This window comes from Mesoplodon bidens, assembly GCF_964165515.1.
Source record: "Mesoplodon bidens genome assembly, chromosome: 12".
Lineage (NCBI taxonomy): Eukaryota > Metazoa > Chordata > Mammalia > Artiodactyla > Ziphiidae > Mesoplodon > Mesoplodon bidens.
In genome coordinates this window covers 33,004,843-33,024,918 of record NC_138168.1, presented here as the reverse complement: position 1 = coordinate 33,024,918, position 20,076 = coordinate 33,004,843, and the positions used below count along the sequence as shown (strand labels likewise).

The 20,076-nt window shown below is 37.0% G+C and overlaps 1 protein-coding gene across 1 annotated transcript in view; it reads right to left on the bottom strand.

Annotated features, from left to right (window-relative positions):
* Positions 1–1,894: 1,894 nt before the first annotated feature.
* FHL5 (four and a half LIM domains 5) overlaps positions 1,895–20,076 on the bottom strand; it is a 39,274-nt gene continuing 21,092 nt past the window's right edge. Inside the window, exons 2-6 of the mRNA XM_081250853.1 lie at positions 16,796–16,963; positions 15,758–15,932; positions 13,603–13,772; positions 8,956–9,142; positions 1,895–4,023 (exon numbers count right to left, since the gene is read on the bottom strand). Of these exons, the coding sequence (XP_081106979.1) occupies positions 3,929–4,023; positions 8,956–9,142; positions 13,603–13,772; positions 15,758–15,932; positions 16,796–16,951 (783 nt within the window). The 5' untranslated portion in view covers positions 16,952–16,963 and the 3' untranslated portion in view covers positions 1,895–3,928. The remainder of the gene's footprint in view (positions 4,024–8,955; positions 9,143–13,602; positions 13,773–15,757; positions 15,933–16,795; positions 16,964–20,076) is intronic.

Genomic DNA, 20,076 nt, shown 5'->3' with positions numbered 1-20,076 from the left:
AATTCTTAGTTTAGAATATTTTAAAATTTGATCACTAAGAAAGAACATAGATATGGAAGCATTACTGTTTGGGTCAGACAGAATTGAATTATGCTATTTTTGTATTAATACAAAATGATATTTGGACATATGGTTAATTTAGGCATTACAAAAATGAAGATAAAAATCATTATGCCCACTTATGTAACAAAAGTAGAAACACTACAAAAGTTATTCCATACCTCTTTTGCTTACTGTACAGTTAATGTAAAAAATATCTAAAAACAATTTGAGAAATATGTACTATGCAAACTTATTCAGCATAAGAAACTTCTGAAAACCAGAATTTGTAAAACAAGTAAAAGCAGTATTATTGTAATAATAAATATCTGTAAATGTATTTGAGAATAATTTATGTGCTCAAATATATCTAAAATGTACTGTAGCAATCATTTTCCTATTTAAAATATGAATTATTATCAATACAACAAGTAGGTTAAAAAGTATTTTTTTCTTAAATTCAAAAATGGTGTTATATTTTTAGGCTGATTTTTCATTTGTAGTACTAAATTTTGCAGTGATATTTAACCAAGGCCATTTGTGACAGTGTTATACATTTTCACAGTGGTTGACCAATCTTTCACTCCAAAGTACAACTTAATGTTTTTTTAAAGTAAGTTTTGAACCCATGATTGTAGCGCTGTCACACTTCACTTAACCAATGGGCCTAGATTGTCCCAAAATAATGTTTATGATTTTGTTAAGTGAAAACTGAACGGTTGGTCACCCTTCCTGTTATCATGGAAGCAGAAATTCTTCTCTTCATTTTTCTTTTTCATCTCTAACCCCAACATGACAACACAAAATATTTGATTCATTGACTTGTCTACTCATCTATATCAACAAATCTAGCTCTTGGCTTGCATTACCTATTGCTGTTTCTCTCTTTTCAGTTCTATAGCCACTGACCAAATGTATTACTTCAGTCAGAGAACTTCACCTTCGGAACCTTGCCCTCTTCAGTTCTAGGCCACACAGGAGCATTAGCACAATGTTCCTCACACACTGTTTTAATGCTTTTTCTTCCCTATTTAAGAACAATTAGTAACTTTCTATTGCCTGTTCTATTAAGTGTAAACGTTTAATCCTAAGAGTTCATTATTCTCCCTTCATCTGACCCTTTCTCGTTCAGCAATCCCATTTCTTGTTGCTCTTTGGCACAGTTGTTCTGCTACTTCCAAGCCATCTGGCTGCTCTTAGCACACAGAATTTGCTTCTAACTGCTTCCCTACCTGTGCAGATGTCACACCTTGAATCACTGGAAGCCCACTGCTTCCTGAGACAGCCCATTCCATTTTTGGATAGGTCACTTAGAGAGGTTTTCTCTTTACTGAGCTAAATCAACTCTAGTATATTGTGTATGAGTTTTACTTTTATCTTTGTGTGTCAGTCTAAGGGCGTCTTCCTTCTCAGTTGTTGTGTATATGTGTGTTATGTCTATAGTGGCACTTTTCATAAGCTCTCTGCATCCAGCTCTCCCATGCTTCCATACCCTGATCTACCCTCCCACCACCCCAGAATCACAGTAGATTGAGCTCTAACTGTGCACAGTAAATGTTTAATACATGTTTGATGACTAAGCTACCTTCTAAATAGGGAATAAATATCTTCTAAAAATAGAAATAATTCTCTATTTAGAAGGTAGCTTAGCCATGTGAAAGTATATATACTTAACTACACTTATCAAAGGATCACAAAATCTCTGTGTTGGAAATGGTTCTGTGAATTTTTTAATTGTAAAGATTGAACACAAGCCTGATCAGTGCATACTCACACCCACCCCCCCATCCCACACAGCAAAATGCCTAAACAATACCAATTGTTTAAGAAAAACCATTACATTTTGTATGTTTGTTTATAATTGACTAACTGAGACAGTATTACATGTTGTATATCTACACGGATTCAAAATGGCTTGGTTTTCTAAATATATGATACACTGTTATATTCTAGATCATAGAACAATTGGCATATTCAGTTTCACATGTGTGATTTCAAACAATGAAGGAAAAATATTGATATTTTTGCCTACATTTAACAATGTGAATAAGAGAAAATATCTTGGCATTGTTAATACCAAAAAAAGGACAATTATATCTTTCAAATCACCTATGAAGCCTGACCTTTTATTAGTATCTCTAAACTGCTAATCTCCAGATGTCCTTGCATTTTAAACTATTTCAAAAAATGTGTTTCCATAACAATTTTAGTTAAATCTCTTGTGGTATAATTGTAATCAGCCACAGCATGTAATTAGACTTCAATCAGAACCTTTAATGCTATGCAGTAATCTGAGAGTAGACACTTTTTAAAATGTTATGTCGATGTGGGTTTCTTCTCGTGACCTCTCTCTGCTCCACCCAAGTGAAACTATAATAAAGGGTGGTAACTGAGCATGGAGAGCAGAGGTTGATTTCCATTTATCCCACATTCTGTGGAAAATTTTGTCCCGGGGCAGCTAGGTAGGGTCATCATCAGTAGATGTCTGGTATAAATTTAAACACATGGTGATAGACTTTTCACTAAGGCTGTGACCAATAAACACTGGCTTATTTGTAGATTGGCTACCGAGGGTTGAGAGTGCCTCTCACAGCCATGCAAGAGCTTGAAGCTCTAGAACATCATTGGCATGGGTGAGGTGAGTTGCATGGGCATGGAGGAACAGTGGAGAGGGCTCATCTGTAGACCTTATCGCTCTGTTGTGCTGCTTTGCCAGTCCTGAATTATCAGCAGTGAATTATTCTTTTTCAGTTCTTATTATTAATAGGTTTCTTTAAAGCCCACTTTTATGTCTTCCCATTAATCAACTATGTAATTTTGGAAGGCAAAATGCATGACGCTCAGAGCTAATTATACACTCTATTATGCCTTTAGATATCTGGGTGAAAGTCAGTTTCCAACACTCAATCCCTTCCCTAAAACTCATTTCCAGAAATGATGATTTAATGATCTATTTACTTTAAAGATTTGCCTTTGGGGACTGATTATCTTGGTTAGCTCTTTTGAAAGAATAGACTTTTCTTTCATGGAATCTGTAAGTATTTAGAAAAAAGTCTTTGTGGGCTTTGAAATGCATTTAATACAAAATGTGTTGAAACCTATGCTTTGACTATCCTTAGGGAGAAATGACCCTTTATATCTATGCAGAGAATGAGAGGCATAGTGTCCAGAATTCTCAAATTCCGTTGATTAAATATGGTAACCAACCAGCTGTGGAAGCAGGATGGATGAGGGCAAATCGTAGCTTTGTTTTTCAACTCTGAAGTCAGTACTTGTGAACAATAAAAGAAAGATAAGATGACAAAATACTTAAATGTGATGATTAGTAATCACTTCCTCCTGATCATTTTTGTTTTTCTACCATTCACAGCCAGTCATGTTATATACAACTAGCTAGTTAGGAATGCAAAATTAGTCTCATGTATGCTCTTCAGTTTGATCTCTTATTTTCCTTTTTACTCTGCAGGTTTGAAAAACATCAGTTTTCAGTAATAACATCCATGACTTCTAGGTATAGATCATACATTTGATTACAATAAAGAAATATTTTCCTGTATTTCTAACAGCAGAGTGCAGTATTTTGCAAGGAAAGGTGCCTTTGTGACTTAGTATATATTCATTTCTGTTAGTCTGTGGGGTTTTTTTTTTTGAGCTCTTATAACATAGTTCAATCAGACTGTGTGCAAAACCTCTTCCGCTATAAACTCTACATGAATTTTTTCTAAAAATTAATTCAGAAATACACATTGATCGAGTTCTCAATTTAGTGGGAACAAAAGCAAGGTGGATTTCAGGTGGGGAAGGACTGTCTCCTTCTACATGTCAGTGTCCACCCCAAAGCCACATTTGTGGCAGATTTCCTTGTTGTGAGTCAGGAAGCCTTCCCCCACTAAGGAGACTGAGCACTTCCCACAGTTAAAGCATTCGCTGTGGCGAATGTCCACTGGCGGTCTTGAAAGCAGATAAACTTGGCATCTCTGAGACCTGTAAAGGAATTGGAGAAAAAGAGTAATCTATTCTTTCAACAAATAGATTGAGCGTTTTCTGAGGGACTCTTCTGGGAACTGGAGATACAGCAGTGAGCAGTAACCCTGAGATACAGCAAGACCATGTAGAGGCAAGTAACCTAAGAAAGGAGGCTGCCCCAAGTGACCGGTGTCTATTTAGGAAAGTCGCCCATGGACAAGTTCTTTCTATGAGACCCAGCCAGATTCTCAGTCAAATTTTTCCATAATCTACATAAGTAGGTAGAATCTGGGTATACAAAGCACATATTTTTGGAGACAGTTAAGGATTGCCTAAGACATAAGGAAATACAGGGTAGTGCAGTGAGAAGAGGGTATAGGTTTTGAAGTCAGACATATCTAAGTATGAATATTTTTTCCCCTCTTTGTGACCCTGTTTACTTAGAAGCAAAATTAAGATAAAATAAATGTATACTTCCCAGCCTGGTATTTGATATTTTAATGACTTTTAGTTCTCTTCTCTTCCCTCTTTTTTCATGTTTCATTTTATTCAGGATAAAGTCCCATGGTCGTATTGTGGTTTGGGACACAGTTCCCAAAAGCCCTAAATAGAGAATTTCATCTAAACTATCCTGTAGCTAGCCTAATGTGATGACCTTATTACCTTGCCCAGAGGTGACTTCAGCATAGGCTTGCAGCAAAGATCTGTGAATCTGATCCCTCTGGCCACTGAGGCCATGCTACCCATTGATGAGTTTCTAAGAGGTGCTTTGTCAGCCTCTATCACTTCAACTTGGGCCTCACTTGAGCCATAGGTTTTCTAAGAAAGGTACGAGAATTTGAGCCTTCAGTGAGACTCTATCTCTATATCCCAAATATGAATCCAGCGTACGGTTCAAGGAACTGATTTTGAGGAGTCGTAGAAAAGGAGAAAAGGTCTAAGGATTGGGAAGGGGTTGGGATGCCCTAGGCTTGAGTCTTTATTTGCCAATGATAATGAACTTTTGTTTTCATCCTGGAAACATTTTGATGTCTTCACATAAATTTACTAGTCCAGGGATAAATTTACATCAAATTCTTGTCCTTTTCTTGATTAAATTTATAGCTTATTTATGATGCTGTCATCACTACTTTCTAATAAGAGTAAATCAATAATGTACCAATTAATTCCCTTAATATTCAGAACATTAATAAGCTGACTGCAAGAATAATGTTCTGTATATACATAAATCATCTCTGTTCATAAAACTAATTATTATACATCCAGCATTTTAATGCACGTGAGGTTTTCTTGATTTTATTATTAGGCCTTGTACAGGTGGCAAATGTAAAAATAATTCTTTCTAAAATTTTACAAAGAAGAATAAAAAAGAAGCATCTGGTAACAGGAATATAAGAAAGTCCTGACTCAACATGTGAGCTGATTGTAAAGTTTATCTATCTATCTATCTATCTAGATATTTATTTATGGCTGTGTTGGCTCTTTGTTTCTGTGAGAGGGCTTTCTCTAGTTGCGGCAAGTGGGGGCCACTCTTCATGGCAATGCGCGGACCTCTCACTATCGCGGCCTCTCTTGTGGAGCACAGGCTCCAGACGTGCAGGCTCAGTAATTGTGGCTCACGAGGCCAGCCGCCCCGCGGCATGTGGGATTCTCCCAGACCAGGGCTTGAACCCGTGTCCCCTGCATTGGCAGGCAGATTCTCAACCACTGCGCCACCAGGGAAGCCCTGTAAAGTTTTTTGATTTTGGATATATTTACTCCCTCAGGTCACAAGGGTCATTTGCAGTAAGAAGGTCAACAATGAAACAGGTCTCTGACACCTGTTTTATTTGGCTTCATTTATTCCTGAAAATTCCGTAGAATAAGAGCTAGCATTTGTTGGGCACTTGAAGATGAGCCAGTCACTATTCTAAGCCCTTTACTTCATGTAGCTCTCACCTCACCTTCATGGGGTAGATATTACCATCAACCCGACTTTGCAGACAGAAATTGTCAGACAGAGAGGTTCAGATTCTTGGCCAAATCACCCACATGCTAAGTGGCAGATCTGGGATTCAATCCTAGGCCATCTGGTTTCAGAGCCTATGCTCCTAACTTCACCAAATTGTCTGAATTTTCTTTTTTAAAGAACCAGGAACCTTAGCATCCCTTTCTGAAGAAATCAACATTTGAAACTTACTTTACTAAAAATAAACAGAAATAGAAGAAAGCAAAGATGTAATCTTGTTCAATTCCTCATTTTGCAAATAAGGCAAATGAGGACCTTGGAGGTGAGTTTTGTACCCACAGATCACACAGTAGTCAGGGGCAGAGGCAAGACCAAGGTCTTTTACTCCCTAGATCAGATCTCTTCCTACTAGATAAAGCTGCTTCGTTTATCCCAGAAAGTTTGCAAGGTAAATCCTATCTTAGAGGAGGAGAAAAATTGTAATTACATCTTGAGTTTGTTCCTTATAGATTTAGTTACTTTAAAATAGTGTTTTGGAAACGTTCTAACATAGTTTCTTAGGATGACATATTGTTTGCATGAATGTACAACTTTCAGAAGATAAATATATGGTAGTATAGTTCCCTATGGTACATTACTTCAAATAGTTCAATTTTAAAGAAGCACTACTACAGGGCCTATGTACATTTAAGAATCAGATCAAAACATATTAAAGTGAGTTGGAAGTTTTTGCAGGCATTTAGTTTCTGGTGTCTCTCAATCACAGAGCTAAAAGAAGGTTAAGATAATGACCAAAAGACTGTCCTAAATTAAATGCATATCCTGCATGTGGATTACTCTGGGGACAAATCACTGGTTCCTGATCATCCCTATGCTTCATGTGGAACAATGTGGTTTTTCTGTCTGACCTTAAAAAAAAAAAAAAAAAAAAGCTGTGCTCAGTGATTGACCTCTAACAACCTATCAGAAAAATCACATGAATCTGTGATGGGTCAGAAATGAAACTCATCAAGTTCAGGGCTTGTGTAGGCACTTTCAGATCAGTATTAGCCATTTGGGTCCCCAGAAAATTTTCAAACCATTTTGAGTTGTTTAATTTTCTCATTTCTTCATGGAACACCCCTCGCCCCCCAATTTTTTTTCTGGCCAATTCAAGAAAAGTGTTGTAGAATAAATTGACTAAATCCATTGGGCTGTGATTGCAGATTCTACTAAGATTTTGCTGCTCCAGTTACTGTTGCATTTATGGAAGTCCCATTTCTAACTAAAACCAGTAGAGTTGGTGGCTTATTCTCTTGGCTTCACGAGTTGCCAGATGTATAGAAGCAGGAGAGCAGAGTGGTTAAGAGCCCAAGATTTGGAGCCCTATAGTCTGGGATTGCCAACGTAAGCCCTTGAAAGGGCTGGAGAGGTGACATAGCTGAGTGATAGAGCCAAGGTGGAAGCAGCAAAGGGGACATGCCTTACATAATGGGCCAGCCACTCAGTTCCATATGACTGTGACCTGGCCGGGAATGTGAGGGTAGTCTGCTTACCCTGGGCAGGCTCTTTGTTTACTTTTTGGCTATAGAGATGGATTTTACATTGTTTACAAACAAGTGCAGGCCAAACAAACCATGCTTGCTGGCCAGATATAGCCCATAGGCCAGTGTGAGATTCCGAAAAACATGGTGCTTTCCTTGTACAGACAGACAGAACTATGTTCTGTTCATCCAGGAAACTCCCTCCCTTGCAAGCAAGTGAAAGCCTATCAAGCTGGGTTTGCAACAAAACTCTTTATTTGAAGATGAATAAATATTCAGTTTTACTTTGTGATATATTTGAAGATAGAGGAGGAGGAAAAGGATAAAATAATCTTTAATTCTGTGTTATATAAACTGAGCTAAAAGTGAAATATGACCTAAGAGTACTAGGAATGGAGAAGAGAAGTATAGTTCTGCCACATTATTCAGTGACCATACATTGCCTAAAAGAATAGCTGTTGGATTTCTCAGGTGTGATGAGATCTTCAGTTCCTTTACTACAGGATTAGCATTTTAGAAGTGTCTCTAAGGAAAATATAATGTGCTCTTTACCTTGGAAATCCATTTAACACAGATCGATTTACCATTTATGTTATTTTCAAATCATGTCATGTATATTTTGTTTCTTCAACAGAATGCTATCTTGTTTTGTTTTGTTTTTATCACATCTATTCACAATTAAAACTTATTGTAGGGCTTCCCTGGTGGCGCAGTGGTTGAGAGTCCGCCTGTTGATGCAGGGGACACGGGTTCGTGCCCCGGTTTGGGAAGATCCCACATGCCGCGGAGCGGCTGGGCCCGTAAGCCATGGCCGCTGAGCCTGCGCGTCCGGAGCCTGTGCTCCGCAACGGGAGAGGCCACAACAGTGAGAGGCCCGCGTACCGCAAAACAAAACAAAACAAAACAAAAAAAAACCCAACTTATTGTAAGTGAATAGAAAGCAAAGAGAATAATACATTTGTTAGAAGCATCTTAAATTGAGGTTTAATTAATTCCTGACCTATGCTATCCTAATTATTATAGCTTCAGATTTTTGCACAGTACTTGCATTTAATTAAAACTTTTTCTGTTTTAAGGCCCTGTTACCCTTGTTTGGAATTCAGCAGCACTTTGTTTTATAAGTATCCCTTCCCCCAGTCAACTCCTTAAAGTTCTGCCTCAGATCAGGCCTCCTTGTGAAGGTCTTCTCCACTCATCTTATCCTCCTTCTTCCTTGAATTATTCCTTATGTAGAGTCAGTACCATGAGGTTTAGTATTAATTACCCTCTACAGAGCATAGCTACCTTAATTACACTCTATACTTGCCTTGAGGGTTCTACATAATATTTATATTTATATATAGGTACCCATGTTTATTTCAAAAGGAAACATAAAGGAAGGATCATTCTTTTTAAAATTGCATTTCCTGAACTAACTACATAGCATTTACAGAGCCATAACTGTCTCATGGTAGGACCATATTAAACTGAATAACTCACCAGTAATAGGCTTGGTGCAGGTGGCACACTTTTTGGCATAAAGATGGTTGTAGCAGCCCAAGCAGGATGGATAATCATCTCTGGACATAAACTCTTCTTCACAGAGCTCTTTCCTACAGCCACTGCACAGAAAACACTCTTTATGCCATGGCTGGTCACAAAACATTATCCCACCTGAACTAATCACCTGGCAAATGATCACAAAAAAGGCAATGACTGTGGACGTTATTACAATTCAGACATTTTGTGATTCTCTTCTGTGCCCACAAGTGGTACTTTGGGCTACTCTATCACATCGTGTCAGGATGTCTTTTCCCTGTGATTTTTTTGAATCTATATGAGAAACAAAAGGCGACAGGGATTAAATAGAACTGGTGATAAATATCCTAATGTTTCTCCTACAATGGAACAGAAAGGAAGCAGGACCATAATGAACTCAGGAAAATGAAAAAGAAATAGGCCCTTGATTCCTTTGCTCATCTTTCTCTTTCTTGTTGGTTTTCAAACATCTGTTTTTAGAGTTCAGATATTTTCTATGCTATGTTCTTATGTCCATGTATAACTTTTAAGGATCCTAAAAAAACAAAGCAAAGCTATTTTTTTTCCTGAATGCTTTATTCCAGCAGTAGTAACCCTGAAAGGAATTGATCAACACCATAATCTGCTAATAATGAATAATATTTCTGAGGTGTTTTTTCAGTCTTCAACGCTGTTCTTAACTTCTTAACATTCTCGACATGCTGACACAGTAGGGACTATTATCTTTCTCTCTTTAGACATGAGTAACTACTAAGAGTTAGAGTAGTTAAGTCACTTGCCAGGGTCACACAGAGCTAGCATTCAAACCTGCACAGTCTTATTCCACAGCCCATGTGCTTAACCATGAACACAGTACTGAGATTAGATTACTTTGCACTGATAAGCAGTTGACAAGTCTTTATTGAATGAATGAACAAACACTAAGGGAAAAAATGTTTGGAAAGCAACTGCAGTATTGTATCTAGCACAAATAGGGGTGCTGTGGGCAACTGTGTGAGTTTTCAGCATTAGGGCTCAAAGTCATAAGTGCTGGTTGTACATTGAACCTTAATGTGTGATATGCTAGGGTTTTGCAGAGATGCTTGTTATTCCTCCATAAGATTTATTTTCTAAACCAGTTTAATCTAGATTTTACTTTTTTAAAGGCTGAGATATCTTTATTTAAAAATCAGATGGAAAAATATTAGACAACTTTTCTTGTGCAGCAATTTTTAAGTCATAGCATCTTTCAAATCCACGGCTCTTGAGGTCCTGGGTTGTCCTGGGAACCTGGCATATGCTCATGGAAATATCTTATAACGACTGAAGCAATGTGATATCTGAGATGCCGCCTGTAATCTTTGTATGCAAATTAAGTAGATATAGAAAAAGTAGTCTATTCTAAGCCATCCTATTGTGACATCTAAGTATCCTATAGCCATCCTATAGGATACTTGTCTATCCTATAGGCTTTTGAAAAGATTATTCTAAAAATATTTTAAAATCTTACAATGACTATCTTAAAAATTAAAGATACTTGATAGAAAGTTATTTTTCATAAAGGAGAAAAAGTATACTATGCTAAATAAGTAAATAGGACACATAATAATGTGTGTGAGCTAAAGCAATTTAAAATACCCACCTACTGACTTCAGATGCCTTACAGAAGGCACAGGAGAATTCCAGATTCCTTTGATTTGTTTGGTCAAATGATTAGCAGGCAATGCTTAAAAGATTCAAAACTTGAAAACTGTATTCACAGCAAAATAAAACTTGATGTACCCACCAAAGATTGTTTCATTAGGGAGAAGAAACTCTGGAACATTAAAAATTGTTTGCTTGTGATTATATTCTTTTGAAGAGGCAGACGGGCTAAGATGAAGTCTAACATCCAAGCGTGTTTTTTGCTACTGATTGATCCCAGGATTTAGAACAAGTTTCTTCTCTGGCAAAGTGGAGGCAATAATGATTTTGCACCCAGTGGATGAAAGCTGATATGAATCACAGAATACTCTATGTGAAACTTGAGGAGTTTGAATTCAGAGTACTACAGTTTGAGGTTACTTGCTTTTTGGTAGAAAATAGATTTTATTTTGTGAAACTAAAATGTATGAAAAAAGTTCTGTGAGCCTGATGGTCAAGTAGTTTTTGCTTATTTTCTTTTGTTTTATATTTGGTCTTTGGCTTGGGTTGAAACAACTTGTTTTTCTTCAGCTCGGATCATCTTGATCCGAAACATTTATATCCAGCTTTCCTTAAAGGACTTGTGGTTTTAAAAAATTACATAGAAAATAATCTGGCATGTTGTGATCTACTACCCAATAGAAACATTTCATAAATTTTTTGGTGACTTCAAATCATGTCCTAAATATAGGGCAGGCTCCTCTAACCTGGGAAACGCCAGGGCTTTGGCCCCAGATAGTGCTCAGCTCTGATGTACTAGAGAAGTTCTCTTGACTCCTTATAGCATTGAAAGAAACTTTATATTGTGTGCCCAACAAATGATTTTAAGATGAGTCTCACGAGTGTCATTAATGTTTTAGTGTAAGTCCTTAAGAAACGTAGCCTAAAAATGGCCAACTTAGTTGTCCCACAAAACAGTGAGATAAATCTATTTTATTTACAACATCCCTTTCTAAATGCATGTCATTGACTGATAATTTTTTGGAGCTTCATCTGTCACAGGGTCATAGGGTCTGACTGTTTCTTGTAAAGTCATTTTCTAAGTTGTTACTTCTGGTAGAGTAATGGAAGTCTTCGGGTGTAAGATGGTTTTGTAGCATGTTACTTTCAACTGTAATTTTCAGCCATCATGACAGTGTAATTTAATAATTATAACATAGGGGTTGATTGATGCCTCTTCAAATGTAGTACCAGTATTTTACATATTTGTGGAAAATCATTGAGTGTGTGTATGTTTGTACATGCATTTGTAGAAAGTGGCAATGACACTTCAGATGCAAGTATGCAAATGGTCTTAAGAGACCTGCCAGAGTAGCCTGTAGATCAAAAATGTTTAGAAACCACTGGACTTATCCAATATGTTTTCATGATTCAAGCTTTCTCATCACAAGTTATAGGCTTATTTGAAACTTATGATGCCTCACAGGTCAAGAATTTCTTTGAGAACATCAATATATATTTATGGAATACAGACAGACTTTATCAAGGTGATAGAGATGAGTGACTTCTTCACGTAAAAGCTTAGAGGATACAAAAAGAATTGGACCATGTTTACTTGAAAAAAAAAGACTTTTTTTCCTATTGGAAAATATGTTTTGAATGGGTGTCCAAGTTGAAAGGTCCTGCATGGAGCTCTGGAGATGGAGGTGAAGGAAACCACTTGCAGTTCTTAAGTCATCTTTCTGTCTTTCTGTCTAATGAATTTCCCTAAAGATCTTGTCAATCTCTTTGAGTGTCATGCTCTTATCTACCCACTCTTGTTTTATTTTTTTAAACATATTTATTGGGGTATAATTGCTTTACAATGGTGTGTTAGTTTCTGCTGTATAACAAAGTGAATCAGCTATAAATATACATATATCCCTATATCTCCTCCCTCTTGAGCCTCCCTCCAACCCTCCCTATCCCACCCCTCTAGGTGGTCACAAAGCACCGAGCTGATCTCCCTGTGCTATGCTGCTGCTTCCCGCTATCTATCTATTTTACATTTGGTAGTGTATACATGTCCATGCCACTCTCTCACTTTTTCCCAGCTTATCCTTCCCCCTCCCCGTGTCCTCAAGTCCATTCTCTATGTCTGCGTTTTTATTCCTGTCCTGCCTCTAGGTTCATCAGAACCATTTTTTTTTAGATTCCATATATATGTGTTCGCATACGGTATTTGTTTTTCATTTTCTGACTTACTTCACCCTGTATGACAGACTCTGTCCATCCACCTCACTACAGATAACTCAATTTCGTTTCTTTTTATGGCTGAATAATATTCCATTGTATATATGTGCCATATCTTCTTTATCCATTCATCTGTTGATGGACACTTAGGTTGGTTCCATGTCATGGCTATTGTAAATAGTGCTGCAGTGAATATTGTGGTACATGTCTCTTTTTGAATTATGGTTTTCTTAAGGTATATGCCTGGTAGTGGGATTGCTGGGTCATATGGTAGTTCTATTTTTTATCTACTCTTTAGAAATATAAAAGCTTCAAGCTAAGAAGACATTTATATTGCTTGGACATGATGTGAGGAGTGAAATATCCTGTTTAAATTGGTTCCCTTAGTCACTCTGTGAGACAAATCCATATCTCTCTGAAATTAAATGGATCAGAAATTTTCTAAGAAGTATTTTGTATTCAAAGAGAGACGTGGGCCCTCTACCAGAATATGTGAAATCTTGCCTGAACAGCAGTGAATGGAACTGGAATATCAAATCACTTGAGCCCTTGGAACATTAAATTCATGTTCTGGGTGGAATTTTATGGTGATAAAAATAGATGGGCCTCCTCACTGTGACAGGTAGTGCTTTCGAACATGTTGGAATTCAAAATTAACATGAATGTGCAAAGATGGATATAACATGATAGTATCAGTTCATTGCAAACATATAATGCCGCTAAAAAGCGATGGTTTGGAAGATTTCACAAGCTTCATCCTCTTTAGATATTTACCTTCTTACAAAAGCTGCAGTAGTGAGCAAACTCCATCTCAAAACACGGCACACAATAATTGCCACTCTCTATGGAAGTCAAAGGTTTAGTTCCTATTGGCTGTCGGCAATGCTCACACACAAAGCAGGTTTCATGCCAGTATTTTCCCTTGAATTTCATTTTCCGGGAACCTGTACCCCCAAAGTAAGAACCTGTTAGTACAAATCAAGCATAATTGTTCTTTTAAGCAATAATATGTCAAATTACTTAAAATATATACTAAAGTTAAGGTGAAAAAAGCAATCATCCATATAGAAAAAATAGTGTTTACTGGTTTCCAAAACATATATCTGAAAAAAGAGGTCAATAAATAGAGTTCAGCCGCGATGATGGTGAATCACTCTTTCGCTGGAAACTCTTGTGCTGTTTCACAATTTTGAGATGTGAAAGTACTATAAATGTAGACTCTGAAAGGCTGCACATGCTTCAGATAAACTGGGACATAATAAGCATTACAGGGATATTAGGAATGCCCAAGGCACAAACTCCTGAGATTGATGTTGTGTAGTTATGGTCTCCTAGAAAATCTTTGAACCTATAATAAGAAAATGAGAGAGAATTGTTCGTATGCTGCTGTCCATAGGGATTGAGAAGAGAATCAAAACAGAGAATTAGTACTTGCCTAAAGTTGTAACAATTTACTTGGATCCTTGTTTTCCCAGTTTGTGTTGAGCTACAAAATGATGATTGGTCCCATTCTCCTATGATGGATTATGTTTTCTGATGCTATTGGTTCTGCCTAGGACAGGGTGTTTAGTGCAGTGTTAGTATTATTTATTGGTATAGATTTTATCTTTATTCCATGGCTCAGTTTCTGGTTCAAAATGTTTCTATGAATTAGGTTTATGAAAAACCACAAAAGACAGTACTTTGCCCATTGGAGACAGAAAGAATAATCTTTTCATGTGTAAAGTACACTAAATGAGATAAAGAGATAGCAGAAAGATGTCTTTCTGCAAAGCAGGGTTTTGTATAGTATAGTTCCCCCCTTTATCTGTGAGGGATACCTCCCACGATCCCCAGTGGACGTGTGACACTGCAGACAATACCGAGCCCTATATATATATACACTATGTTTTTTCCCATACATACAGGCCTATGTTAAAGTTTATTTATAAATTAGGCATTGCAAGAGATTAACAACAATAACATAATAAAATAGAACAGTTATAACAGTATACTGTAATAAAAGTTACATGAATGTGGTCTCTCTCTCAAAATATCTTATTGTACAAGTTTAATGTCTTTTCCATCTTAACCAAGCACCTATCATGCTCCATGGCCATAACTTTTGCAGTTGGAGGTGCAAAACTAGCACAAATTTCTTTTTCCTCCTTCACAATTTCATGGATGGAAAATTCGTTCTTACATTAGATCTTAGCAACCTCAGCATACAATTTCTTTCCTTATTAAGTTGAGAACTTCCTTTTCATTTAAAGGAAGCACTTTATGGCTTTTCTTTGGCATACCTGAATGGCCAGCATCACTACTCTTGCACTTTGAGGCCATTATTAACTAAAATAAGGGTTTCTTGAACACAAGCACTGCAATATAGCAACAGTCTGATCTGATAACTGAGATGGTTATTAAGTGACTATTGGCCAGGATGCTCTGGACAAAGAGATGATTCACGTCATGGGCAGGCTGGAGAGGGATTTCATCACACTACTTAGAAGTGCACACAATTTAAAACTTAAGAAACTTTTACTGCTGGAATTTTCCACTTAATATTTTCAGACTTAAAATTTTTGGCCTCGGGTAATGTTTGTTTGTTTGTTTGTTTGTTTGCGATACACGGGCTTCTCACTGTTGTGGCCTCTCCCATCGCGGAGCATGGGCTCCGGACGCGCAGGCTCAGCGGCCATGGCTCACGGGCCCAGCCGCTCCGTGGCATGTGGGATCTTCCCAGACCGGGGTACGAACCCATGTCTCCTGCATCGGCAGGCGGACTTTCAACCACTGCACCACCAGGGAAGCCCTGGCCTCGGGTGATTTTAACCATGGAAAGTGAAACCATGGATAAGGGGGGACTAATGTACTACACTCTTCCTGTGCCTGGGTTTAATTCAAAGCATTGCAGGTTCAGTTATAGACCAGAAGTGCCTTGTGATCTTACCAGGCATGATGGTCTTCTTACAATGGAAGCAGTTGGAGGAACACTCATTAGAATAGTACTCGGAGCACAGCAGGCACTCATCCTTGGCAGCAAAAGGCTTTTCCACCAAAGACTGATTGCATTTGGCGCAATTGAAGCATCCTTCATGCCAGTGACGGCCTTTGTAACAAAGATCCTTTGAGACAGTAAATAAAAGTTAATTAAGTATGTTTGTGACCAAACAGGCCATTTTATAAAACAATACTAAACACTCCTGGGACTCTGGTGCCAGTAGGTGGTGCTGGTAGCTTGAGGGCATGCTGTTATTGATACTATTACCCACAGAGGGGTGACTCTCTGGGGCAATTAAGAACTAGAACCTGGGGCTTCCTTGGTTGGTCACAAAAGACAGATGGAAAATAAGTGTACTCTCCTGTTTCTTCAGATTTCCTCTACCTTCCTTTTATAACCTATAAGAAAAGTTTTTCCTGGAATGATTTTTACTTTTAGGTTGTAACATCCTATTACTGTTTGAGATTTACCTAAACAAAATCTCAACACTAGTTAACTAAAACAAAGACCTCCCCGCCTCCCCCCACAAAAAAGGAGAAAAAAAATATAATAATGTGCATTCTGGGAGGAATGGGTGTATGTGTGAGAGGTATCAGCGCACAATGGTTTAATGAAGATGAGGCTAATGTGAAGTGAGAAGATACAGGTTTTTGAATCTTTCCGGCTCCAATTATTTATATAGTTATTCACTTATACTCTTATCATTCTAGAAATAACACTTCAGCTGTGTAACTTTGGGCAAATGACTTCTTTAATCTTTAACATCCTAAACTATCTCCTAAGATCACTGTAAGGATTAAAGTGTATCTTATGTTTCACAGTGCTGAGCATAGTGCCTGGAACTTGATTGACGATAGCTTTGAAAATCCTTATATCTAGTAGCAGAGCATTAGAGTATTAACAGTCAACACTAAAGAAAAACAGGCATTCCAAAGCACTTGTCTGCTGTTCATATGCAATAATTCTGTGAACTGAGGTAAGACCTACCTTGGAATCTGATTCGATTGGTTCTTTGCACTCCTCACAATAGTTAGAAAAGATACAATCATAACAAGTGACACAGTATGGATTGTCATCCTTTAGTACATACTTCCCAAGAAGTGACGCCATGCAGTATTGACAGTCAAATTGAGCAGTTGTCATTTTGGCTTAATCCTATGAATAAAAAAATAATTTACATATATAAAGGCAAAATTTTTTGATAAGATAAATTATAAAGCCTCAATACAGCATGAGTCAAGCACTTGAATAGATTTATATTTTCTTATATGAACACCCACCAATTTAGGAAATATGCTGTAGTTATGGTGACACTTGGAGTGATTTAGAAAAGGCTACTCTCCCATCTGGGCAGTTCCTGTGTGTTTTACTAGCAAAACCAGCAGCCAGAGTGTGAAAAAACATCTTGTATTCCTCATTCACTAATGTGGAATTCAATGAGAATGTAATATGTGTTGAAATAGGATGGTTTCACCTCAAGGATATAAATATGAACTGTTGATAGAGCTTTCACTAACTGTCATCACTTACTGTCTTGTTGGAGAGTGCTGGAGGTGGAGTTCAATGGGAGTAACAACAGTCTTTTTTTGCTCTAACTGAAATAGAAATTAAGTACATTTCTAATGTACTTAATGTACATTTCTAATGTACTAATCAAGTACATTGTCATTTTCCCTGCCATCCTTTTATTTCCCAATTCTTTATCGGGTACCTAATGAGGGTTTTGCACATTAGTCCTAAGGTCTTCCTGTACCATAGACTCTCCTTTGGGACGTCCTCCTTACCTGTGGCTTCAACCTCCCTAAGTATACTGTTGACTTAAATCTCTAGCTTTAGCCTGTTCTTCATTTGCCTCCTGGACATCTCCACTTAAATGCCCCACACTTAGCTGGTCAAATAAAACTCCTCAGCAGTGAGGATTCAGTCCAAGTGTTAGGTCTTTGTGACTGCCACTGAGCAATTTTCCAGATGTGGACGTGCAGTTAAAACCATCAGTGGTAGAAAAGAGCTATCGGATTCTTCAGGTTTTAGGGCTAAACTAACATGTACACAGAAGGAAGAATAACAGCAGCATTTTATAGAATGAAAAACATAAATCCAAGGTCAGGGTAAGAATTCTAGTTATTTTGTAAATTTAGGAAAACCATTAAAAAACAAAACACGTGGATTTCAAAAGGGTTTACTTAGGCATCGAACACAAGTTTTTCATTGTCACCAAAAACAGTACCACTGATTTTCTTGGAAAATAAATGTATTGGGAACTATGAATATTTTCCAATTCTCCACATCAGAAATTTGTTTTTTTAATTTTAGCAAAATTAGAAAATCAATTAATTATTGATGATTTTTACAGCATTTTTAATGCCAGTTTTTATTTACTACATTCAAATTGCATTCTCACATATTTTGCCGCCTTTTATTTTAATGATGAAGTTTCCAGCAGTGTCTTGCTGAATGTACATTGTCGTTAATTCTGTTTATAGCAGATCTTTACTAACAAAGAAAAGACTAAGGATTTAGAATATATGTGTCTCTTCCCAGGAAAGATGAAAATTCAGACTAGAAGTTCCCAGTGGAACATGCCAAAATTATCTGCAAGAAACACTGAATTCCCTATTTGATTAATTCCACAGAAATGTCCCTTTTTAGTGAATACAAACACACTGAAAGGATTACTGAGAGCTTGGAAACAGGAGGAAATAGACTTAAATCCCCTGAAAGATTTAAAAATGCAAATTTTATTCACGTTTACAGTGATCAAGTGTTTATCTCTTAATAGTGAAATACGGTATATACCTTTAACTTTTATCACTTAATATGGAAAATACCATTTTCATTGTTAATATTTCTTTAGTTTTAGATGTATATAATAGCACCATGAAGCACAGCCTCTCAGGACTTAGGAACTCCCAGACTACTTCCATTTTGTGAGGCTTTTAGTATATTATAAAATGAAGAAACACCAAAGGTATCACAAAATTGGTAGAATTTCAAATTTTTATTTTAAACAACACTCTAAATACAACATTATAATACCTGTACCTCATTTGGTGATCAGAAGTCTAAATATCTAAAATCTAAATATCTAAATAAATACTTATTTTATAATATAAATATTGATATAGAAATATATATCAGTGAATATAAATACTTGTCTAAATGTAAGTACAAGAAGATCCTCCCCATCCCCATTCTAATCACATAATAGGCCTTGCTCCATAAAGATTCTTAACAAAATTGACCCTATTTTCTCCAGTTTTTTAAAGGAGAAAGTACATCTTATTCCATCTGTTTTTTAAAAGCAAAGTCAGGGAGTTGGGGAGGGTGAGAAGAGTCAGTTCAATATCTCAGAACTATGTAATTTTGCATTTTATAGAACTATACAGTGGGAGTAGGCATTTGGTCCAAGTCAACATGTGTTATATGTCTACTCTGTAATAGTTGAAGTCCCTGCCCTCAAGAAGTCTGGATTCTCTTAGCTCTTACCTTGGTAATAGTGAATATTATTTGAGATAAGAGAATAAACTGAACGTTTGTGGTCTTATTCTTAGTTGGGGAAAGTACACTAAGAAATTCAGTCCTCATTTTCATAAAGTCTATCATTTAACTATGGGTATATGAATACATCTATATAGAGTTTCTTAGAGGTGTTATAACCATAAATATGATACAGATTCCACTAGAACCATATAGAATTCTTAGCAACTAATAGAAAGGGGTGGGGAGCTACAGTAAAGGGAGACCTTTCTAAGAAGATTTGAAGGAAGTTAAGCTTTTGCAAGTCTGTTAGGAAGGAAGGAAGGGAAGAAGGATCTTGATTAGCAGCGAAGGAAGGGGAAAAACTGGGAGAATGGCACAGGATTACATCCGAAGTTGGGGAATGGTGAGTCTTGCCAACAGATTTTCACCCGACTCCATTCAGGATAAAGGAAGACCTTGAAACTAAAGCTTTTCAAAGCTATTTGGACCTTTAATAAAAGCAGTTCTAAGTGGTGTGAGGGCAGGCAAAAGAGGCAAGGGTATGAATTTTCCCAACTGGGTCACATTTTACCACCTTATTCACTCCTAAACATCATTCTGTACTTTTTTTTTTGGCCTTTGTCTCTTTTTTTCCCCTCTTCTTTGTCCCTTACATTAATATTTTTGAATAATCAGGGAATAACTAGTGTCCTCAAGAGCAGACCAAATGGCTAGTTTTTAATAATTTTCTAACAGGTAAAACTGTAGGAAAGGGGATAGGGACTATATGATTCTCATCTCAGGAGCCC